Source organism: Eulemur rufifrons, chromosome 19, assembly GCF_041146395.1.
Source record: "Eulemur rufifrons isolate Redbay chromosome 19, OSU_ERuf_1, whole genome shotgun sequence".
NCBI lineage: Eukaryota > Metazoa > Chordata > Mammalia > Primates > Lemuridae > Eulemur > Eulemur rufifrons.
The window spans coordinates 21,259,904-21,284,454 of NC_091001.1; the positions used below are offsets into that span (position 1 = coordinate 21,259,904).

Sequence of the window (24,551 nt, forward strand, 5' to 3'; positions counted from 1 at the left end):
AAAAAAACTCTCATTAACCAATTAATTTGTAACTTCTTTTATGTGAATTTTTATACTGTCGTTTTTGGACTTCCCATTTAAAAGTTCATTTTGCTGGAAGGAATATTGACAAACAGCATAAATTTGCTGTAGCCTTTTGATATATACTTCTGTTTGTGACATATCTTTGGGGGAATAGACCAAAGCAAAATATGAGCAGTAGTTGGTTGTTTTAAAAGGAAAACCTTAGCATCAGAGAACTGGAAAGAGATTTTGACAGGTCATATAATCCATTCCTGTGCCTGAAGAATCCAAGAAAGGGAGACCCAGCAAATTTTCTTTACAGCCCATTCCAATGTTTGGCAACTCTCACTGTCAGAAATTTCTTCCATATCTCAACCATATGCTTCATTTTCTATTTTCATTCTCATTCTTCTTGACCCAATGTCTGTAACAATAATTCCTTTGTTCTTTAGTTTTCTTTCTTTTTTTTTTTGAGACGGAGTCTCGCTCGGTTGCCTAGGCTAGAGTGAGTGCCGTGGCATCAGCCTAGCTCACAGCAACCTCAAACTCCTGGGTTCAAGCGATCTTCCTGCCTCAGCCTCCCGAGTAGCTGAGACTACAGGCATGCGCCACCATGCCCGGCTAATTTTTTCTATATATATTTTTAGCTGTCCAAATCATTTCTTTCTATTTTTTAGTAGACACGGGGTCTCACTCTTGCTCAGGCTGGTCTCGAACTCCTGACTTCGAGCAATCTTCCCACCTCGGCCTCCCAGAGTGCTAGGATTACAGGCGTGAGCCACCGCGCCCGGCCTAGTTTTCTTTTCTTGAGATGGAACTACCTCATTTCTTTTAAACCAAGCATATCAAAGCAATTTCCTCTCCCATGTCAGCTTTGGGATTTGGCAGTAGACCCCTAGAATGCCGGGTTCCCTCCCTCCATCCCCTGTCCCCGTTCTGTGGGAACGTGCGTGAGGGCCATTTAATGATATCTTCATCGTCTGTGAGTAAGAGTTGGGCAATTAGGCACAGATCAGAGGAATGTTCTGAAGCTTTTCTGCAAGGCCAATTTGTTCCCCAGTGATCAGGGTTGATATGAGAAATACTTAAAAAGCAGTAAAGCAGATCAGTCCCAGTCAGAGTGACTGAGGCCAGTCAGGGGACCAGAGGAGGGTTGGGGTGGTCTCTCTACTCTGTGCCAAGGGTTGACGCTTCAGTTGCTGGACCTTGTGGAGCTCCAGCGAATCCTGGGGAAGTGGAAGTGGAGGATTGGAAGGCACCAGAGCAGCTTTTATCAACTAAATATTTTAACAACTTACTACAGCAGTAAAGGGAAGTAAAGGTGGTAGCAAGTGAATATCAGCCTTCCCTATGCTCTCTTGACACCCACTCCAAGTTCATGAGGCTGAAAATATATGAGTAGGACAAATGACACACCTCTCTTTGCCCCGTCTTCCTATTTTGGTGTGTTTTTAAGTCCCTAAGAAACTCATCTCCATATTGTTTTCCCTTAAATACCTGAACTGGCATGCAACGCAAGCAAATTCCCACTGTTAAACAAACTCAAGAGTAAGTTGCAGATTTCTTGGTTGATTCTGTAAAGCGTTATAAACCATTACAAAAAAAAAAAAAAAAAGTCCTGCTGAAGACATTGGGTGCATAGCGAAGCACAAGAATTAGAGCAGAGGCCTCACCATTTATCAGAGTCATTCAATTAAACAAACAAACCCCAAAGAGAACTCCTCAAAGAAAATCGTTTTATAGCACATAATGAAAAACAAAACAAAACTTGTCTTTGACTTTTTTTTTTTTTAAAACAAAAGTGCTGTTTAAAAAGATGACTGTAGAGTGTGTACCACTTGTCCCAGATTTGCTGTGCAGAAGTGCATAAGTGTGAGTGATGTAGAGGTACTTGTTTATTATAGAGCACATTTCAATGCAGTAATCATAAATATTGCTAAGGTTGTGCTCTGTTGAAATATGACCTACATACTCTTGATTGTTTGTGTTACGTGATTTGTCTGACACCCATTACATTCTGGGTAATAGCAGCCATTTGTTGCTCTGCACAGCAGGCTCTTTTGACAAAAGAAAATAGGCAGCAATAAAAAAGCTATAGTCTGAATTACATTCTGCACCGAGCTGCACTGCTGAGAGTTTGTGCAAGTGTGTTAACAATGCTCTGAACTGCCTCTTGTCAGCCCTCAGCCTGTAATGGCCATCTGTCCTCACATAAATCTGTCAAAACCTGCTAAGTTCAAGAGAGAGCACGGAATATACCTTGTACTGTCAACACCAAAATGTACACATTCCCCAGAAAATCAACACGCAGGAAATAATCCAGAGGTTATGGGAGGCATTAATACTGTTGATTTAGGTGTGTGGCATGAAATCGAGAGGCCGGCGATTAGTGGGAAGATGAGCAAAGATAGTGGCATCAGGGGATGGAGTATTGACCTCCTCCTACTGTAGGGGGAAAAGTTCTGGGTAGAGGATGTGAGGTCAGAGAAATGCATCTATTTCAGGGGCAGCAGCAAGGGGCTGCCTGTCCCAACCACAGCTCTTAAAAGTTTGACACTATGTTCAAAGAAAAAAAAAAAAATCCTCCTTGCACTTCTGTTTGGTTTTGTTTTGCTTTGGGTCTCAACTATATCTGGAGACAGACTTTCAGTGAGGCACTTGGGGATGTGAAGTCTTATCATCTGTGAGATTTCTCACTCTTGCTCTGAGACGTTCTCCGTTGAAAGATGTTTTAGTAAACAGTAAAAAGTTTAGGGAATTATCTAAATTATTTTCCCCATCCACCTCTTCACTAATCCTAAAATATCTTTCATCTGATAAGTAAGTATTCCTTATTCATTTCAACAGGTGGTGCCAACAGAAATTTATAGCCCCAATATTGGTTTGGTGGTCTCTGAGTGTTTCTGTAAATTTTAAGCATAGCTACAAGAAAATATGCTTATGTCAAATTGGAAAGAATTACCTGTTTATTAAACTGAACTGTGAATTCCCTGCAGGCCGAGTCCCTGAAATACCAGCATCTGGTGTCGTTTCTAGCACATACTAGGTGTTCAATGAATGTCTGTTAAATGGCCACCGTCTGTCTAAGATGTAGAAGAGGTAAAAGGCTTTGTTTTTAACTCAAAGAAAGTACAATCAGGGTGTTGCCACTCCCAAGAGCAACTTGAGAACCAGTTATTTAAGGGATAATGAGCTTAGGTGCTAGGACAGGGGTTTCAAATTTACGAGACTAAAAGGAATTTCTATATTTGAAATCCCTAGATACCTGAGTTATTTTTAGAACTAGTCTCTCTTTAATAGTGGCCTAATTTGGTGTTTCTGAAGTTTAGGGTTTCTTTTTATAAATCCAGAATGTCAGTCAAAATATGATACCTGAGAGTACAAAGCAATGTGCTACAGAGACACCATAGGGCCGTGGTTCTCCATACGTGGTCTGTGAGCCGTCTCACTGCACACGCTTACTCAGTTTCCCAAGCGATTCTTGGGCTGCTGAAATGGCACACCATCACTAAAGGAGAATCTAGAAAAGTTTAAGAAAAGAAATGAGTAAAATAATGTTGCAACAAATAAGCCCAAGCAATATCCCACCAAGACCTTATAATCTATTTGGAGAGACAAGATATAATTCACATTCAGAAAGAGATAAGCAAGAATATATAGCAATATGTGATAGATAGCAAGAGAGTGATTCTGACAGTAAATTATTGGAGAAGTAGAAAAATTCCCTAAATTGAGGTGATCATGGAAAGATTTATGAAGTTGAATTTTAGGATGGTGAATGTCATTTCTTCCGATTCAAGGGCTACGTCATTCAACACGTTTGACTGGTATTTACTCAGCGAAGAAAGATTATTCATCATGATTTCTTTAAGCGTCTTAGGCTCCTGTGGGGAATATTTGAGAATGTGCCATTTCTATACTGGGAATTAATATCTTTAAATTTATGGTAGTGGTAACTGAAGGTAGTGTGTGCTAGAAATCAGAATGTATGACTAGGGCAGTGCAAAAAATAAAGGAAACAAGAAAAAAAAGAAAAGGTTGATCATATAGGAATCTCTTCCACTGAGGAAATGACGTATTCTCCTGTGAAAGAGGACACAAAAGGAGAGTGTGCCCACGTTTCATTCGTGATATAAGTCACCGATTTTGCTACCACAGAGTGGGCAGGCATACAAGGGCGGCTGCACCCAAAGGGAAGCTTTGTTGAGACCCAGGCATGGCATGGAGGGACAGCAGTGTCCCCTCTCTTTGTTTGCATTTCCCTGTCTTTCTGAATTTTTCTGGGATGGAATTCCACAGTCAAGCCACTTAGCATATTCGGTCCTTCTCTTCCCTCAGTTAGGGAGAATTAGCTATGAATAATAAAAGTTACCAAATGGTGATGTACAACATGTCATTTTAGGGAAAACACTAACTTTTTCCATCTCTCTATTGTAAAGTAGGAGAGCTAGCGTCTTCCTGTTCATATCAAAATTTCATGTGGCTTTCTGTGACCTACTTGGTTCTTGATATATAAATATATATAATTTTTTTTTTCCAGCAAGGTAGGATTTTTTTTTTCCTTGAAACTTGCCTTAAGTCTAACCCCAGGCTTGTTAGCAGACCTGAGGTTCTTTTTGCTGAATAGCGTTCACCCAGCCTCCTAAATAGAAAGTGTATTGTAAACTAAAATGTTCCCTTGTAAGCATGGAGTCATTTGAACTCCAGCCTGCCCTTCTTCAAAGTTCCTTGGACTCCAGAGCCATTTCCCAGTGATTCCTCCTTAGCACAAAGGGATGAGTAGGACTTACTCAGGGGGAAAACTTAACAGTGAGAACTACGGCGCTTTATAGACTCTCTCACAGCGGCTTCTGATGGAATTTCTGCCCTTCCGTAGAAAAGCAAGAGCGGATGGCTATTCCCTTTTCTTCCTTTACTTTTTATTTATTTAATTAGTTAGCTGCCGAAGCTTGGATTCGTTTCAATCCCTCAGCCTCACAACCCTCACCGATGTTGTGCTCTAAATAAAATGGTCCACTGGCACTGCAATATTTAGTGTTACTGTTCGCTTAGGTTTCTGCTGCAGAACCATATTTTATACAGAATGTATTAGTTATGCTTACAAGAATGCATTATACCTGCATTAGCCATGGTTTACTAAGTTAATGAACTGTGGAGACAAAGAATCACTGCCGTCAGGTTGTAGAGTGGCTCCACGTCTCTGCATTTGTCTGTCGTGTTTTACTGAACTCACTTTGAAGTTGTCTATGTCGTTCCCACCCTGCCCCACATTTGCTGTCATCCCATTTTCTTGTAAGTTGCTGTTAATTTCTTGGCCCCGAGGGTAGATTTTCTTGACGGGACAAAGAACCCTGAACCTTTTGGATCCTCCGCAGTGTTCTTCGAAGACAAATGCCACCGAGGCTGTTCTATGATTCCCAGCTCTCCCTGTGTTAATTTGCCACACATCAGCCTCTATCGTCCCCTTGAAAATGTGAGCTTTGGTAATGCCTGGTGCTGCGCGAGCCAGGGGTGACAGCTTCGTGTTTTCAGGGAAGCCGGATGTGTTAGCATTGGTGTTTGAAATAGAAAAGATCACAGCTCTCGCTGTGATAGATCTATCTTTGCTTGATGACAGAGGCTTAGGAGAAGAATCAGTATTTCAGGTCTCGCCACGAATTTAGTTTCCTTCTTCTTCACTCAGTTGGAACCCTTGTCTGAAATCTTGGAAAAGTTAGAAAACGTATCTTGGCATTTAAGAACATTATCTCTGTCTCTTTTCTCTCTTTCTCTCTCTCTCTCTCTCTGTTTTTTTTTTTTTTTTTTTCCTTTTTTTACCTTAGGCCTAACTCCACCCACAACTCCTCCTCATAAAGCCAACCAAGATAACCCTTTTAGGGCTTCTCCAAAGCTGAAGTCCTCTTGCAAGACTGTGGTGCCACCACCATCAAAGAAGCTCCGGTACAGTGAGTCTTCTGGTACCCAAGGCAATAACTCCACCAAGAAAGGGCCCGAGCAATCCGAGTTGTATGCACAACTCAGCAAGTCCTCCGTGCTCACCAGTGGACTCGAGGAAAGGAAGTCCAAGCGGCCCAGTCTACGGCTGTTTGGCGACCATGACTATTGTCAGTCAATTAATTCCAAAGCGGAAATACTCATTAATATATCACAGGAGTTCCAAGACTCTAGACAACTAGAATATAAAGATGCCTCCTCTGATTGGCAGGGGCAGATTTGTTCTTCCACAGATTCAGACCAGTGCTACCTGAGAGAGACTTCGGAGGCCAGCAAGCAGGTCTCTCCTTGCAGCACCAGAAAACAGCTCCAAGACCAGGAAATCCGAGCCGAGCTGAACAAGCACTTCGGTCATCCCAGTCGAGCTGTTTTTGACGACGAAGCAGACAAGACCAGTGAACTGAGGGACAGTGATTTCAGTAATGAACAATTCTCCAAACTACCTATGTTTATAAATTCAGGACTAGCCATGGATGGCCTGTTTGATGACAGCGAAGATGAAAGTGATAAACTGAGCTACCCTTGGGATGGCACGCAATCCTATTCATTGTTCGATGTGTCTCCTTCTTGCTCTTCTTTTAACTCTCCGTGTAGAGATTCCGTGTCACCACCCAAATCCTTATTTTCTCAAAGACCCCAAAGGATGCGCTCTCGTTCAAGGTCCTTTTCTAGACACAGGTCATGTTCCCGATCACCGTATTCCAGGTCAAGATCAAGGTCTCCAGGCAGTAGATCCTCTTCAAGGTAAACCTTGGCAAAACTCTCACCCAATGCACAAGGTGTTCCCAGGAAGTCAAAAAAAGTATTCAAAATCCACAGCCAGACTGTCCCCTCACCACCGCACTCCCAGGGATGCTGGAACTCACGAGAATGTTGTTACACATACATCCCTGTCCCTGTTCCCTTAAATCTGTCAGCTCTGAACACAGTGCCTTGAGCCAGTCAGATCAGAGAGAGCAATTTGTAAGAAACTTGCTCATCTAACTTTTTCCATTACCTGGAGAGCTGCCCTGTGCCAGGATAGTTGAGATCCATGCAAGATAAAGCTGACAGTGTACCAGATCCGGTGCTCAGTGTTAACATCAATAAGAGACGCTGAGAGAGAACACATCATTCCCAGACCTCTGAGCTGACTAGATGATCACAAACTGTCACTGGGAAATCTCACTAGTAGCTGGAAAGAAAACGCCGGTTTATGTAATGACGGTGTTCCAGAGGACGTTCAGTAGCGCTGATAAACTCGGTTTAAGTGGCAGTTACAAATGCCCTTTTTGTTTTTCTGCTCTCTCCCAGATCCTGCTACTACTACGAGTCAAGCCACTACAGACACCGCACGCACCGAAATTCTCCCTTGTATGTGAGATCACGTTCAAGATCGCCCTACAGCCGTAGGCCCAGGTAATGAGCTATGTCATTTCCCTTCAGCTGCTTTCATCCCCTCCTTTAGATGACAAGATGTTATGGAAAGCCCCACCCCCTGCCCCAAATTATTATTCATTTTGCTCATGCAAATTGAGGTGGTTGACTTAATGATGAAGTTATGTTTCCCAGGTATGACAGCTACGAGGAATATCAGCACGAAAGGCTGAAGAGGGAAGAATACCGCAAAGAGTATGAGAAGCGGGAATCTGAAAGGGCCAAACAAAGGGAGAGGCAGAGGCAGAAGGCAATTGTAAGCAGCTCGGAGCTAACTTTCATTTTAAAAGAGGGTTTCTTTTTTTTTTTTTTTTCTTCCTGTGTGCTTTTTCTTTTTTTCTTTTTTTTTGGTAGATTAGAAAATAAACTAAAGCTAAGTCTTTGTTAGAATAGGCGATTTTCAGTCTTTCGTCTTAAAAATGTCAGTAAGTCTTCAACCCCCCTTAACCCAGCTTATCGGAAAACAAAGTGTTAAGTCAATATATTTCTCATTCACAGTTTCACTTTGAACTTCCTTACTGTTTTCAACTTCCGTTTTGAAAAATGGAGGGAGTAGAGATTTATTCGGTTAGATATTGGTTTCATCTGGTCACAGGATGAGTTTTTCTTTCTATTTCCTGTTACTTCTTTCTCAGAGTGGAAAATGAGGACATACTGCTGTTTGGTTTCCGTTTTTATCTTTTTGGCAGACATGAGAATTAAGTTGTCTGTGAGGAGACTGGGTTCAAGTTAGATTTAAAGGAGGCAGTGGAGGAAGATTTGCTAAGAAAGTCATCATTTCTTACTTGTGATAGGTCAAGCCCTAACTGGGTAGCTGACACATCCACATTTCTTATGAACTACTTTTCAATAACTTTGTATGGATTTCAGCATCACTTACTAGGGGGTGTTATATTCACTTAATGTATACACAGTGCTGACCATTCTTGTAAAGATCCATGTTATGTTACGCGTGTCTGGTCTCCGAAGGTCTGTTTCAGCAGCTACTTACTAGACTTTTCCCCAGCTCCCTACTGCTTCCTATCAACTTAGACCTTGGATGGTAAAAATGAGGCAGTCCAGTTGTCAACGTCCAGTCCATGCCCATGGCAGACATTCCTAATCGATCATGGAACTCTTTCCCACTGAGCCCACACAGAGCCTTAGGGTCATTCCTGACATGGTGCTCCAGGGAGCCGTGGCTAATCAAGTGGATGTAGCACTGCTTTTGTTCAGTATAGCTGCTGCCTGTCTGTGCCAGCCACTGAGTCAGTTCAGTGAAGTTCAGCTTTGCACATATCTTGCGTATATATGCTAATTAAGGTTTAGGGAAATAATTTTTGACTGTAAAGGTTAGATTTATAGGGTACCTTTAAGAAAACCCACTAACATCAACAAATTTTTGAAAAATCTATTATATATAAAAGAGCTGATTCATGGAATCAGAATCAAGCATTGGCCTACAGTTACCAGTTGGAGGAAAAAGGTTAAATAAGAGGTTTGTTAATCACAGGCAATCAAGGAGAAAGAAGTGAGAAGTAATTGAACAGTTAGACGACTAAAGTTCTGGGGGATTTGCTGCCATTTAACTTTGAATCTACCTAAGCCTGAATCAAAATCCTTGTGCAAATTACAACATTTCCCCTCATTTTTCTCAACTTTCAAATGAGGGTGATATTAAGATTTGCCAGAGTATCATTAGTTAACACTTACAAAAACTAATGAAAATTAAAAATTCAATTTTTCTAATATTGCTTTATTTAATTAATGGCCTATTCAATAATTATAATAACTCACATTTATATAGTGCCATACAGAGCCTTTTAATATGGCACATTACAGTTAATTATTACAAAAGAGAATCATGTTGAGTAAGCATGTAGGAAAATAGTTATTTTGGTATTTGCAAATTCATAGTCTATAAAATTCTTCATTTTTTCCTCAAAAATAAGACATTACAGAGAGAGATTACTAGTTTCATGATAAATTTGCTTATTTGGGAAAAACACAAAACAGTTATAACCAAAGCCAGATTAATATTTTAATAAAAAATATGTAAATGACATGTGTTTTTTTTATACCTCCCAAAGATGATTTAGTGCCAGTTACTTAGCTAGAGTGAAGAAAGGAAGGAAGGTGTCTTTTTGTCTTTTTGCCAGTTTGGCCCTTTTCAATCAGATCAAATCGTGTTATCGGCCTAGATGAACCAAAAGCACCCTGAGAGTCCCCAGCCGGAGCTTGGAAGAAGATGTCACCCTGCTGCCCTTTGTTTCAAAAATATTGACCAGTTCCTTAATTCTTTGACTCAGACAGTCTCTATGAGTTCTCTTTGAAAGAGGACTTATAATAGTGCAAATGTCAACTTGGCTTATATTAAATCATTTTACCTTTATTGTGAAAATTTTGGCTTTGTGAATGTCTTTGTTTTTAAAAAGGAGTTTTAAAAAAACCTAAGACGTAGAGATTTTTTACGAACAGAATGACCTATAGGTAATAAGTATTTAATAAAGATTTGGTACTTACTGTTGAGTCAATTCCCACTTGGACAATTATGTGCTGTTTCTGTTTAACATAAATGAAAATCATAGGTCTTTCTGTGATAAACATTTGCCAGGTGCTTGGAATAAAAATGTTAGGAAAGACATGGTCCCCATATCCAGGGAGCTCCAAGTCTACTGGCAGATAAAGATACCCAAACAGGCAGTACAATATGATAAGCACTATTGTTAAATACCAAGGGTACAACCACGGTGCTATGGTAGTATATGGGTGGGCACCCAGACCTGGGAATGAGAGAGTCCATCTCCAGGGAGGGTGAGATTGATCTAAATCCTAAAGAGAAGGAGGACAAAGGTTTTCTACCTTGTAATGTCCAATATAGTAGCCATTAGCCACATAGCTAATTTGACTAGCCTGAATTAAGATGCACCGTGTGATTAGATTTTGAAGACTTCGTACAAAAAATAGTGTAAAATACCTCATTAACTTTTTATATCAATCACAAGTTGATGTATTTTGGATATATGGAGCCAAAAATATTATCAACATTGAATTTTCAGTTTCTTTTTGCTTTTTTAAATGCGGCTGCTAGAAAAGTTAAAATTACGTATGCTGCGTTATATTTCTACTGGGCATTGCTGTTCTAGATAGAGCTCATTCTAAGTCTCTAAAAAAGAGTAAGGGATACTAGGAAACTACCAGTCATTTTACTAGAACACTGAGTCACAAGAGGGGCAAGAAATAAGTCTAAAGGGTTCAGTGGAAGACAGACCCTGAAGAGTCCTTTTTGTTACTGCTATAGATTTTGAAATCTATCTTGAGGCCATTGTGGAAATATTTAATGAGTTTACCCACAGGAAGATTTCCTGATTGATTTCCTTCCTACAAATGGTCGGCTTTCTTGTGCCATAATGCATTTGCAAAGTATATTTTTATGGACTTGGGTGCAGAGATACATGCAATGATTTTTGACTCATTTGACAAAATTAGTTTGAAAAGTCATTCACGAAACAGCTAAGGGAGCTAGGACAGTCTACCTAAGTTTGTCACGTGGGTGATTTCCTTTAAATTTTTGAGACACCTGTAAAGTAATGAATAAGAAGCAAATTGCATTTGGGGTACCTTGGATACAGTGCTGGATTATGCATTAATTGGAGCAGTCATATACTTACGGGACCAGCAAAACAGGCTCTGAAAGGAGATAAAAAAAAATCTTACAAATGTTAATAACTGATGTTTTATAAAATTAGTCTTTTCTGCCTTTGCCTGTATTGCTTTTATTTTGAGTTCCATAAGAAGGAGGTGGTTTAGAAGGTCTGTAAATTTGCATTGCTTATGCCTCTAAAAATCTTAATGCAGCCCAATTTGAGTTCACCAAGTCAGAGAACAAAGAGAACACTAATAATTAATAATTGCTAGCACAGAATCATATGTTATGGTTGAATATTGCCATTGTATCCATTCTCACTTTCCTCCAATTCCCATCTAAACTCTTTCTCAAAAACCAATTCACTCTCTGCCTTTCTCAGTCTCATAAGCTTGAAATAACTCGGGTTATATTGGGACTCTGCAAACCAGAGTTTAGTATGTAATGTCTAAACTGTCACTGCTCTAATTTCTTGTGGAGTTCTAAGTCCAACTCCATTTGCAATCTGTAAAGTTTCCTGCCAGAAAACATGATAATGGGATGTTAATTTAAAGGGCAAATCTAGACATTATGATATGGCTCAGTGCTTAAAACCAAAACCAGATGTGCTTAGGCAATGACTGGGCTATTTCATTTCTCTTCTCTGTCCGTCAGTATGTAGCCCAGTAGCCAAGAGCAGTGTATTATCACCGATAATGTTAAACTTCTTCCAAATGAAAAAAAAAAAAAAAATGGTTGTAGACTTTCTCAGAGTTACTCTTTCTAGAGAAAATAAAATAGTTTTCTGTTCAAGCCTTTCTAAAGAGATATTTTATATGTATGTTATGTTAGGACTCTTAAGTTCAGTATTTAGAAATATTAAGTTCTACGGCAAAATGAGTAAGTTCTAGAGATCTACTGTATAGCATAGTACCTATAGTTAATAATATGGTAGTGTGCACTTTAAATTATGTTAAGAGGACAGATCTCATGTTAAGTGTTCTTACACACACACACATACACAGAAAAAAAAACAGAAAAGAACACAAGGAAATTTTTGGAGGTGATGGATACATTAAGTACCTTGATAACCTTGATTGTGGTGATGGTATCCTAGGTGTATGAATATGTCCAAACTCATCAAAATGCATACATTAAATATGACCAATTTTTTTGTATATTGATTTTACTTCAATAATGCTTTAAAATAGGAGTTATGCATACTTAGCCTATAGTTTTCATGTTTTCTGGCTTATCAGTATGTTTACTTGCATTTTAGCTTTTATTTGCCTCTTAGCTCTTAGGAAGACTAGCCTGGATTTGTTCACATTAACCAGCCTTAGACGCTAAGCAGGAACATTCGTGGGTGGTGCTTGGATGGGGGTAACTTTGAAAAATTTAATGCTGTAATTTTGTTTCTTCCCTAAGAACACCCTCTAGTAGTAGGCACTTATCGAATGGCTACTGAATTAGATAAGAATAATCAATATTAAGGGCAAGAAAGAAAAAAACATTTTTAGCATTTTTTAGAGTTTTGATATTAATATTTCTTTCTGTCCATTGGTACCTTTCCATGGCCCTCCACTTCTCTCGCCTTTTCTTTTAGTAGGAGCACCTAATTGTGCCATTCACTCATTCCCGTTGTTTTTATATCTGTGGAACTTCTGGGGAAGTCAGGTTATAGCTAATCTGGAAATGAACATAAATCTTCGATTGCCAAAATTGATAGACAGTTTCCTTAGCATAGGAGGAAGAATTTTTACATTATTCTGACTTGGAGATGTAGAGGGAACCAAAATGTAAATTATGTTAGGCTCCTCCTTATTACCTAGCATTGCAGGACATTTTAGAGAGAGAACCCATGAAGAAACATCGAACATAGTACTTGGTGTAGGTTAGAGTTCAATAAATGTTAATATTGCTACTACTTTCTGTCTTTTCTTAGTCTAACTCCTTTTACCAGGAGTAGCTTATTACTTGATGAGAAACAACAATTGTATGTTTTCCACAGCTAAGTGGGAACCTCTATACTCTAGCTGATAAAGATTTTGGTAATGCAGAGTCAGTTAATTCAGTCAGGTTTTTTTTTTTTTAAATTTATCCCCTGTGTTTTGGTATAATGAGGATTTACTATAGCCGTTAATGCAACATAAATCTTGAATTTTATTATCCACCCCATCAGCAAACTAGCTTTTGTGAAAATTGAAGCTAAAAGTTATTTGATAAATGTGCCATCCTCCTCAATAGTGAAAACTGGTCTGAAAATCATTTTTCAAGGAGCTGTTTCCAAAGGTTTAGAGTTCCTCCAAGCCTTTAAGAAGTTGGAAATGTTATTAAGCATTTTGATTTCTTTTTCTTTCATCTCCTGTTTAGAAATTAATGTTTTGAAAAATTGGCTGCAAATGTTAAGGTTTTTTTTTTAAAGATATGAAATCTATTCATCTGTCTAATACAACTGCAACATGTTTAAAAGAATCAGTTCTTTGCTAGACATTTTGGCCAATCCTGGAAAGATTTTTTTTGTCTTTGCTTTCTAGACGTCTGGATGCCTTTTATTTTCATTTTTAGGGCCAGGAAAATCAAGCACTTCAATAATTTTCTCAAATGAGAATTTCAGCATGCATTCAATTTCTGATCTTTGCAAGGTAGCAAAGCATGGTCCCATGCCTGCATTTCATAAAAGGAGATAATAGACAAATAGGTAATGTAAGTGATTATGGAGCAGCCCTTTGGTTTCCTGTTTCTCTGCTCTAGGTTGTGTCTTTTTTTTTACTGCAGAATGTATCAGTATCTGGTATAAATGGTCCTCTGGTTTATCTTTTATGTGGGATCGTTGTTGCATACAACTTTGTATAAAACTGCAATTCAGAGACTGTCCCAATATGTCTGCATATGGGCGTACATATGGTCGATTTTAGCTTTAACTTCAAATTTCCTTGAATACGTAGGCTGTGTGTATTCCCGTAATGGTAGTGGAGCAATTTCTCTGCTCAATTTCTTTCTCTCTCTCTTCTGCATTTCCCCTCGTTTCTCTCCATACAGTAGTAACTTTCCTAAAAGTCTATTAAAAAAATAAAATCCATAACACCCATGCAGGCAGGCGCCAGGAAGTTTAAGTTTGGATAACAGTCGCATCACATTTGTCTGTTTGGCTAGAGCTGGATTTGGAAATAGAATGGCATGCAATGTTGTGATTCCCTTGCTAAACTGTGCGACACTGCTCCAGCGTGTGCCTCTCAGTCTGTTTGCACTTACTGACTGCCGGGTTGTGCTGGGTGCCCTGGAACAACACAGTTACAGTCTGCAACTGAGACATATAATCCACGTGGAAGCCAATCAGGCAGCCAGCTCCGTTTGCTGTACTTCATCTGGTCAGTTATTTAGTCTCCATAGCTATTGTCAGAGAAGTTGTGTTTTACCAACTTTTCAGCAGAGTCCCATCTCTGATTTTCATAGGTGATTTTTATGAGTGAGAGTCCTGCAAACACATAGCTACTCTATACCTCTTACACTTAAGCCTGTAAAAACAAATCATGGAATCCTTTGTTAATTCACTCAGCTGAGCTACCTGAGCAAGGTTTTTCCTTTGATAAAGCACCAAAGCCAACTTTCATTCTCTTTTGCGTGGAGAGTCTCAGAGAATAAGAACCACATTTAGGCATATTTGATGTAAAGAAAAGCACAGGGTAAGTGTTAAAAAGGATTCATTGGCAATGGATTGATTTTACAACAAATATTCAAGACTCTGTTATATTTCAGTTACCTTTAGTAGTGAGTAGGACAGATAGGGTCTCTACCTTCATGACTCTTCCATTGTGCTGGAGAGGCAGACATTGAACAGTGAATAAACTATTAACTATTTAATTACAATTAAGCATAGACCTACAAAGGAGAAATGGAGTTTTCTATAAGAGCAGCTAATAGGACGTCTGATCTCATCTCAAGTCTCAGAAAGAAAATGATTGTTGAGTTTACTGTAGATTGTATGGTGTGTGTGTGTGAGAGAGAGAGAGAGAGAGACTTGCAGGGGTATAGTGTGAATAGTATGTTCCAGGTAGCAGGGGAACAGTGTGTGCAAAGGCCTTGGGGAGAAAGGAGCACAGTCTATACTGGGGACTGATAGAAGCTCAGTGTCGCTGGAAAATAGAGCCAAGGAAGGAATGAAAGTGGGACATAAAGCCCTTGATGAAGACAGTTCCAGACCATGCAGGGCCTTCTAGGTCTTTTTAATGATTTTGGCCTTTTGTTAAAAGTTATACGAAGCCATTGATATGTTTTAGATGGTAATTGACATGATTGGGTTCCTGTTTTCTCAGCAAAGATTGTTGTGACTTCAGTGAAAGAATAGATTGGAGGAAGATAAACGTGGACATGGGGATCCAAGTTAAGAGACAGTTATACTAGTCCAGAAAAAGCTGGCAGCTTGGAAAGGTGGCTTAGGAAAGATGGAATAAAGGAGACAGACCAAAGAGAGCTTTAGGAGGTAAAAATCATCAGGATTTAATGAATAATTGGATATGTGAAGAGGACCAATGGGGAGGCTGGGTTTTTCCCCAATGTTCTTGTATCAGTGAAGTGAACACTATCTAGCAAGTTATGCAGGACAAAAACCTGAGAGCCTGAATAATTGGGTAGACAGTGTTCACTTCACTGATACAAGAACATGGGAAAAGGACCAGCCAGGGAGAGGGCGAAATGGGAGGGTTTGGTTTGGGTAAGGTTAGTATAGTTTGAGGTGCCTAAGGTACAGCCAAACTGAGATGTCAAGTAGATAGTAGATTTTTTGAGTCTGAAGCTAAGAAGAACTTACTTTCCTGATAAAAATAGATACAGGAGTGTTGCATGTGGTAAAAGAAGAGTAGGCATAGGTGATCAGATCACCTAGGAAGATGGAGAGTCTGTGAATTTTTGGATTATATCTCACAAGTGCTTATTGAATGCCTACTCTTTCCTGGATCCTTTGCTAAATACTGGGCATATGATAAGGAAAGATGTTCAGTAAATAACATAGGGCATCATTTTGCCTTCAGCCTAATTTGCTTTTGATATCATCCAAGACCAAGGACTTTTAGTACATCCAGAGAAAACTCTTGGGCAAGCTAAACTTGAACCTTGTTCCTCTGTTTCCTAGTCTTTGCTTCAATCTGACTTAAATCTCTCCAACCTTAAATTCATTTCATTCTTGTCTGTCCTTGGTAGGCATCCATACTAGTTGGTCAGCACATTCTTAAATTAACTTCTTAGGTTCTTAAAAAACCTTTCCTCAGTTTTGAGAGACATCATCACCTTTGGCCTTGTCTACTTGGAACAGAGATACAAGATTGCTTCTTGCATTAAGAAAACATTCCTGTTTTTAAAAAAGGAATCTATCCTCAGGCTATAAAATATTCTTCCCATATTTTGTAAATTATAAAGTGCTCATGACTTTCTGATTATGATGCTATTGACTCCACTTGTGAAAATTAGGCCACACCCCTCTATTCTGTTCCTAAAATAAGACTAGCTTTATTGGCAAAGTGAAATTTATAGCCTCTTTTATTTAGCTCTTATTCTTTGGAGACTCATGGCTTAAAATGACCTACATTTTAAGATTGTATTCTTAAATTATTGTCTTTGGACCACCTGCATCAGAATCACTGGGGTGTGCTTGTTAAAAAATGAAAGTTGTTGAACCTTATCTTCCAATTTTATTTTAGTACAGGTTGGATAAACTCAAATACTTTGCATTTTTAACCAGCACCCTAAGTAATTTTTATTTATACTACAGTTTTAAGAACCACTCTTTTGAGGATGTCAGAATTTGTACATCTCATTATTAGAATTCTGGGTTAATAAGAAATTAAATAGTTTTGCAAGCCAGGTCATTTTCATACCAATTTTGAAGATTAATAATCAAGTCATAAGTGTTCAAATATTTAATAGATATTGTTCAGCTATTCAGGGATTAAAAAAAGAGATTACTTTGCCCAGATTTCTTTTCTAATACATAAGAGTTTATCTTAGAGAAGAACAGAGTTGGATAGGAAAGACGAAAGAGTAGAGGTGCAGAAAAGAATGCACGCAAGCAAGAAGAGATGGCTATTGAGGCAACAGGAAGTAGCACTTGGTTCAAATGTCGTCTTTCCTTCAGTTGTAGTCTGTTTTGCTCTAATTGGCATCCTCTCTGAGTTCTCATTTTGCATGATTTTACATTCATGAACGGTTCTAGAGATTCAACTTCTTCCCATCTCTAGAGCTAGCAAAAGTCTCTTCCTCCTTCCCCCCTCACAGGAAGAACGCCGAGTGATTTATGTTGGTAAAATCAGACCTGACACAACACGGACAGAACTGAGGGACCGTTTTGAAGTTTTTGGTGAAATTGAGGAGTGCACAGTAAATCTACGGGATGATGGGTGAGAATCTTCAAGATTATTTCTTGTTTAGAAGCTGACGTATGTAAAAAATTATGGCCAAAAGATTACTGGGATGGGAGTTGCCAGTGTAAGTGCTTTGACAGATGACATGTTGAGTTCAGAACCTTATTTATTTTCTTTCATCCCTATTTATTAATCTTTCTAGTTGAGATTTCCTGTCCCAGAAATAAGTATTTAGCTGCTTGACAGGACAATCACACTGATAAATGGATGCAGTGGCTCAGACGTTGGCACCAGCGAAGTCTCCCAAAGTAGAAAGGGTTACAGTCCTATATGCTAATGCTCCTTAACCAGCTTTGAACTTCTCTTCTTTGTCCGTTGCAGAGACAGCTATGGTTTCATTACCTACCGTTATACCTGTGATGCTTTTGCTGCTCTTGAAAATGGATACACTTTGCGCAGGTCGAACGAAACTGATTTCGAGCTGTACTTTTGTGGACGCAAGCAATTTTTCAAGTCTAACTATGCAGACCTAGGTATGGATTTTATTGTACATGGAATGAGGAATCCATAATGTAGAGCTCAAAATAGGAGCAAACATAATCCATAGGCAATGTGGGTTGGACCATCACTTTATTTTACTAGAGGGGACTATTTGAATACAGATTTTTTTTTTAAATGTATGAGACAGTTTCAGAAGAAAGGGGCTCAGGTTTTGGCAATAAAGAGCATAAATTAATTCTTTGTGCTGTCTGCCTAGGTGCTGCAATTCTTCAATTCTACATGATTTATGTGTGTGTGCGTGTGTGTGTGTGTGTGTGTGTGTTGTATTTTGTGTATGCATGTGTCGTAGGTGTATATGTGGATATTGTGTATGTATACACGTTTATGATTAGTATGTGTGTTGTATGTGTGTGGATATTGTATGTGTCTATGTGTATGTTTTGTGTGTGTATGTGTGTGTGTGGTATGTGTGTGGATATTGTGTCTACATGTGCTCATGATTTGTGTATATTGCATGTATGTGTTTTGTGTGTGCATGTGGTTAAATATTGCATGTGTCACTGTGTGCATGTTTTGTGTATGTGTGTGATATTGTATTTTGTGTGTGCATGTGTTGTGTGTGGATATTGTGTGTCTACTTGTATTTATGATTTGTGTGTGCATTGTATGTTTGTGGTATTGTGTATTGTGTGCACATGTATGTGTGTGGATGGTATGTATGTCAACACGTTTTGTATATATATTGTATTATATTTTGTGTGTGCATGTGTTGTGTTTATGTGTATGGATATCATGGTTATCTACATGTTTTTATGGTGTGTGTGTGTGTATGTGTGTGTTTGTAATCTTTCGCTTTCTGTGCCTACCCTGAATCCTTTTGTACAAACCACAGCATCACTATCATTGTTTTATGGAACAGAATATGTAAAAGTCTTGATATTTTTCCTTATTATTTCACAAACTCTCAGAAATATTATTATTCTCTATAAATCACAACTTGAGAGGAGAAAATAAAATTTCATATGCTAAATCACACTATACTTTCTTTAAAACAAAATAGAAAAAAAACCCTATTATTTGTTGAGTGCTTGCAGATGCTAAGAACTATGCCAGGAGCTTTATAACCATTTTCTCATTCAGTTACCAGAACTGTCCTAGGAGGTGGATATTATTATTATCATCCCCATTTCACAGATAAGGAAACTGAAGCATACCAAAAATGTGGGGTTTTTTTGGTTATAAAACTGTACAGACACAAGGGGTAAAATTTAGAAAACATAAAAAAAAAATTAAGAAGAATTTCTATTAGCCTGTCATCCAGAGACAACCACTATTACCAGCTGAATAATTTGCCTTTCAATATTTCATCTCAGAATGTCTTATTTGTTATAGTTAAGGATATATATATGTGTGTGTGTATTAATATATATAGAACTTTCCAATTCTATTTTTTTCAATTAACATATAAATTCATGTCCTACTGTGATTCACGTGATTAAAAACAATTTATCAACATATTTTAATGGTTGCACAGTATTTTGTTGGGTGAATAGTACCATTATATTTAGTCATTCCATTATAGCTAAACATTTATTCAATTTTTAACTTTTTGAAGTTATAAATAATGGTACAATAAACATCTTAATATCCTTTCCAATTTTAATTTTGTTCCTTAACATGACATTCCCTACCTAATGTGTATGTTGTAAGTCTTTAGGTTATTTGAGGAAGGAACTAAGGAAAGTGGCAAATGTCTTATGTATATGACATAATTATCTTAAATGCATTTATAACAGTAATCATAAGGTTAACATATACATTTATTCCTCAGCATTATTAGATATCTGTTTGTACTTGCTCTTGCTTGGTATAAAGAAAAAAATGAATACCAAATACAGGGATTTTTTCCGTTCCTTCCAACGAAGTGATGTCTTCCTAGAGTAATTGATACAGGTGGTGTGGATTGTTCAGAGGGAATATGCTATAATTCACTCCACACGCTAAGTAGATAGTGAGAAGCAGGGTAGAGGCAGCTGACTGGTAGAAAGACAGAGGCCTAGGGATGAAAATATAGAACGTGGCAAGTCATTTGTTCAAATGTTGGCTGATAAAAACAGTCAAGACAGATTGAAGTCTTGAGTTGATTTGACTTATTTTCTTCGGTGATGAAGGCCAGGGTGTTTCTAGTCTCTCAAAACATCTAGAGTTTAAAATAAGCTACCTAGAGGGGCCTTTAGATCACGATTCATCACTGGTAGAGGGAGGATTAGATGGTATTTCCAAATTGAACCGGAGCCTCCCTGAAATATATCTAAGAAGAATGCTTCCCCTCTTGTTGTCTGCCTGCCTAGCTAGCAGCAATAGAAACTTTGCCATTGCTAAGCTCACTCTGTATTTTCTGAAAAGCATATTTGATGTGCATTGTAGTAGCATGGGTTTTTCCAATTCCCTCAAGCTCTATAATGGCATAGGAAGTAGTTTTTTTCTGAGAGTAGACATGGTGTAGTCAAAAGAGCCCTGGCTTTGGAATCCTGCAGACCTGGGTTTGAAACCTGGCTTACCATTGACCTTGGGCAAACAGTTCAACTCCTTCTTCAGGTTTAGGTTCTTCATTTGTGAAATACTTTATGATGTTTTTTGAAAATTAAATAAATGTTTGTGAAGTTATTGGCACAATGTCTGGCATAACATAGGTTCTCGTTAAATAGTGCCTATGATCATAATTTAAAATGATGGTAATGAGAAGAAGTTATTAATAAAATTTTGAAGTCATTTTAAAATAGAAAAATCAACTATTCAGGTGAAGGGCACGCTTATAGCCCTGACTTAAGCATTATGAAAGCTATCCATGTAACAAAAATATGTGTACCCCCTTAATATTTTAAAATAAAAAAATAAAATAAAATAGAAGAATCAACAATAGGGGCCAGCTTTGGAAACTAACGAAGTTCTCATGTGTCTTGTCTTTGTTCCCTGAAGAGTTCAAATTAAATGTTTCAGGGCATGTATGGACCCTAAATCCGGTGAGCATGAGAATACACTGGTCTCTTAGAGGGACTTGGGGTTTACATGTATGTCAAGAGTAAAGCAAAAATGATGTGGCACAGATTAATTTCATCAAGACAGTGTGAAGTGACTTATCATTTTATTAATAGATAGATTTAACCAATTTTGTTTTCTGTTTTTATTTGCTCTCCCAGATTAAGTTATCTCACATATCCTATTTCTCTATGGAAACTAGTTCATGGTTTCTACAATATTATTAGAAAAAACATGATGATTCCAGCTACCATTTGTGAGCAAGTTTTATAAATGAGACTGAGAGTTTAAAATGACTTGATCAAGGTTAACGGTAAAGCCAGGATTTAAGTCCTGGTTTCTGTGAATCTATAGTCTGTGTCTTTCTATTTACTGTCATATAAGCAAATGGATTTTTATAAAAGACCTCAACAACAAAATATTAAACAAGAAAGATAGAAATTAGGGTAAGACTATAGGATCAGAACAGAAGGATGGTTAAGTATTTTGAATGTAATAATTTTGATCAGGAACTTAAACATATAAAAATGAAATAAATGACACATTCCCACTAATTTTTAACTGAAAAAATGTATTTTAATATGGTATACATCTTAAATATATGCTTAATTTACATATACCCTTGCCATTCATTAGTTAATCATTCCCAGATCCCAATACAAATATTTTTAACCACAGTTTTAATAATATTCTGGTGTTTAATACATCCATCCAACACATATTAATTTGAGTACCTACTTTGTGCCAACAATTTTCAAGGTGCTCGGAATACAAATGTGATGTGATTTGTTTCTATTAATGCAGTATCATTATTTATGACAATTTGATTTGAAAAATAGAGTGGCTTTTTGATATATTCCTATAAGAATTTTATTATATCTTACTGTGTTTCAATATCCTTTCATTAGTGAGAGAGTGGAGTGGATAATATTGCCTCAGAAATTCCATGTAAGCACATTCTATCTAATGCAGCAAAAAAGACTTTTTGGTTGCCTACTTGGTGACATACCATGTTTGTATAAGTAAGCATATATGTAAACAGTATATTTCACAGGGAAGAAATTCTTAAGAACTGCTATTTCACATTATTTTTAATATTTGCCAGTCAAAATACAGAAACACTGAAATTCTGGGCTTCGCTTAGAATAATAAAATGTTAGGAAATATAAAATATTCTTATAATTTTATCCCAGTAAAGGTATATATGTATATTCTCGATGGTTCCATGCTGACTTTTGTCACATAGACTCCATCGCTGGCAGAATCTTCCATCCTGATCTCCAGTGGAAGTGGAATTCTGATTTCAGGCTAATCTCTAGCAATGAGCTATACTTTTTTTGTCTCTACAAAAAAGATTTTGATTTGAAGAGTAGCTGCTCATGAGGCCATAGTAATACAAGCAAACCATTCATTAGGCTATGAAGAGAAGGGTCGAAGCCAGTGTAATTTGAGAATTGACTATTTAAGGTGTTATCGAGGAAAGATTGACCATTTTGTCCCTGTTTTTTATGTCTGTGCAAGACTGTAATTTTTCTTGTCCTTCTTACCTAGAAAAACTTGCTGAAAAAAAGTCAGTAGAGACAAGGAATGCTAAGAATGAGTGAAAAAAAAATAAGTAAAGGAATTTCGTTGTCTGTAAATCTAAGAATGTGAAGGTAGAGTGAAGCTTGAGGAAGAGAGGAGTCAGGCTGGTGCTGGAGCTTGGGGCATTGCGGTCTCTTCAACAAAACAACTTGTGAGGGCAGTGATTATGACTCCATGTTATTAATAGTATTACCGAGAATTTCTGTTTTGTAACTTACTCCGGTAAAGACATGGGGATGCTTATATTTTAGCAGAATTGTTTATATTTTCCAGAGTAGTTTTATTTTCCCTTCAAATACATTTTTTTTAAAGATTGAATGTATTTGTAAGAGACTTTTTATTATATTTGCAAGCCTCCCTTTCTCACTTCCAAGACCAGCAGAAATATCTGACTTTTCCTTAGGGGTCAAAGGAGAAAAATCAGAAATATTTAACAGAATGGCACTTTACATTCAATATTACTAAAACATAATCTATTTTGTTAAGGGCTATTTGAAGTAGCATGTGAAACTTGGCACAAAACCTGACCTGCCCTAGTTGAAGGGTCTTAGAAAGAGCAGGGCTTTATTTATACCTACATATTTTTTCTCTCTGAATTTACACTCTTGGGAAGCATTTCCCTTGACCTTCCAATCTGGGGAGAGTTTGCACCACTATTGCTAAGTTCCCTGGAGGTACTGGAGTAGATAGATGACCGGATCACATGTCCCTCCTGCCTCAAAGGGAAGCAGCAGGTTGGGGATTAGGAAAAGTTCTGATGATTCTCTCTCTCCTACTCAACTGGATTTTATGCTCAATAAAATTAATCCCATTGAATAGGAAAATTAGTTCCAGCTTTTTCTCTTACCTGTGCATCTGAGTCATTGAGGAACCGTGGGCAAGCCATCTGACACTCCAGGAGCAAGGGGAGGGTGGATATCTATAAAACAGGTATTAAAATCTGCTCTGTACTCCCATAATATTCTGAAATTTAAAAAAAAGAGAAAAAAATAAAATAAACTCTGCTCTGCCTACCTGTCAGGAGTGTTAAAATCTAAAATGAGTCAATAGGTGAGTGTTTTTGAAATCTCACTACTTCCTACCCTCTTCCTGTACAATCTTTATATATCCAATAAAATTTAGGCATTCTTTTTTTTTTTAAGTATATTGATTGGATAAGTTGTTATGAGTCAGATAAACTTGAATTGGAATGATTGAGTTAATGGTCATCAGCAAGGTGTGCATCTAAACTGCCTTGGGTTTCTTTCAGATTCAAACTCAGATGACTTTGACCCTGCTTCCACCAAGAGCAAGTATGACTCTCTGGATTTTGATAGTTTACTGAAAGAAGCTCAGAGAAGCTTGCGCAGGTAACATGTTCCCTGGCTGAGGATGACAGAGGGATGGTGAATACCTCACGGGACAGCGCGTCCTTCCCTAACAGACTATCGCAAGTCATACTTAGGAATTTCTCCTTACTTTACACTCTGTACAAAAGCAAAACAAAACAACAACAATACAACAACAACAATAACAATGGTTTACATGAACACAGCTGCTGAAGAGGCAAGAGACAGAATGAGATCCAGTAAGCACATGTTTATTCATGGGTGTCAGCTTTGCTTTCCCTGGAGTCTCTTGGTGATGGCGTGTGTGCGTGTGTGCGTGTGTCTGTGCGCATGTGCGTGTGCAAGCCTGGTTTAGGGGAAGTCTGTGTGCACGTGGGGACTGGAAGCACCTGACCAGAAAGTGCAAGGGCAAACCACTTCAAATGGCAGCAGTTCCATGAAGACACACTTAAAACCTAGAACTTCAAAATGTTCATATTCTATTCAAAAAGAAAAAAATATATATATAAAAAATTAAAAAGGAAAGAAAACTAACCAACCAACCACAAACCGCCCTAAAACGACAGCCGCTGATGTCTGGGCATCAGCCTCCGTACTCTGTTTTGTAAGAAAGTGCAAAATCAACTTGATGCAAGCTTTCTCTCGTAACGTAATGATTATATGACAATCCCGAAGAAACCACAGGTTCCATAGAACTAATATCCTCTCTCTCTCTCTCTTTTTTCT

General features: G+C 38.0%; 1 protein-coding gene across 4 annotated transcripts in view; it reads left to right on the forward strand.

The window, feature by feature from the left end:
- The window catches only part of PPARGC1A (PPARG coactivator 1 alpha), a 288,946-nt gene extending 264,690 nt beyond the window's left edge, over nt 1-24,256 (forward strand). For 3 of the 4 annotated variants that reach the window (XM_069495084.1, XM_069495086.1, XM_069495087.1), the window contains exons 8-13: nt 5,826-6,741; nt 7,291-7,395; nt 7,549-7,669; nt 17,288-17,409; nt 17,755-17,906; nt 23,747-24,256. In XM_069495084.1, the coding sequence (XP_069351185.1) occupies nt 5,826-6,741; nt 7,291-7,395; nt 7,549-7,669; nt 17,288-17,409; nt 17,755-17,906; nt 23,747-23,850 (1,520 nt within the window). In that variant the 3' untranslated portion in view covers nt 23,851-24,256. The remainder of the gene's footprint in view (nt 1-5,825; nt 6,742-7,290; nt 7,396-7,548; nt 7,670-17,287; nt 17,410-17,754; nt 17,907-23,746) is intronic. The other variant, XM_069495085.1, reaches the window with a different exon arrangement.
- The last annotated feature ends 295 nt before the right edge of the window (nt 24,257-24,551 follow it).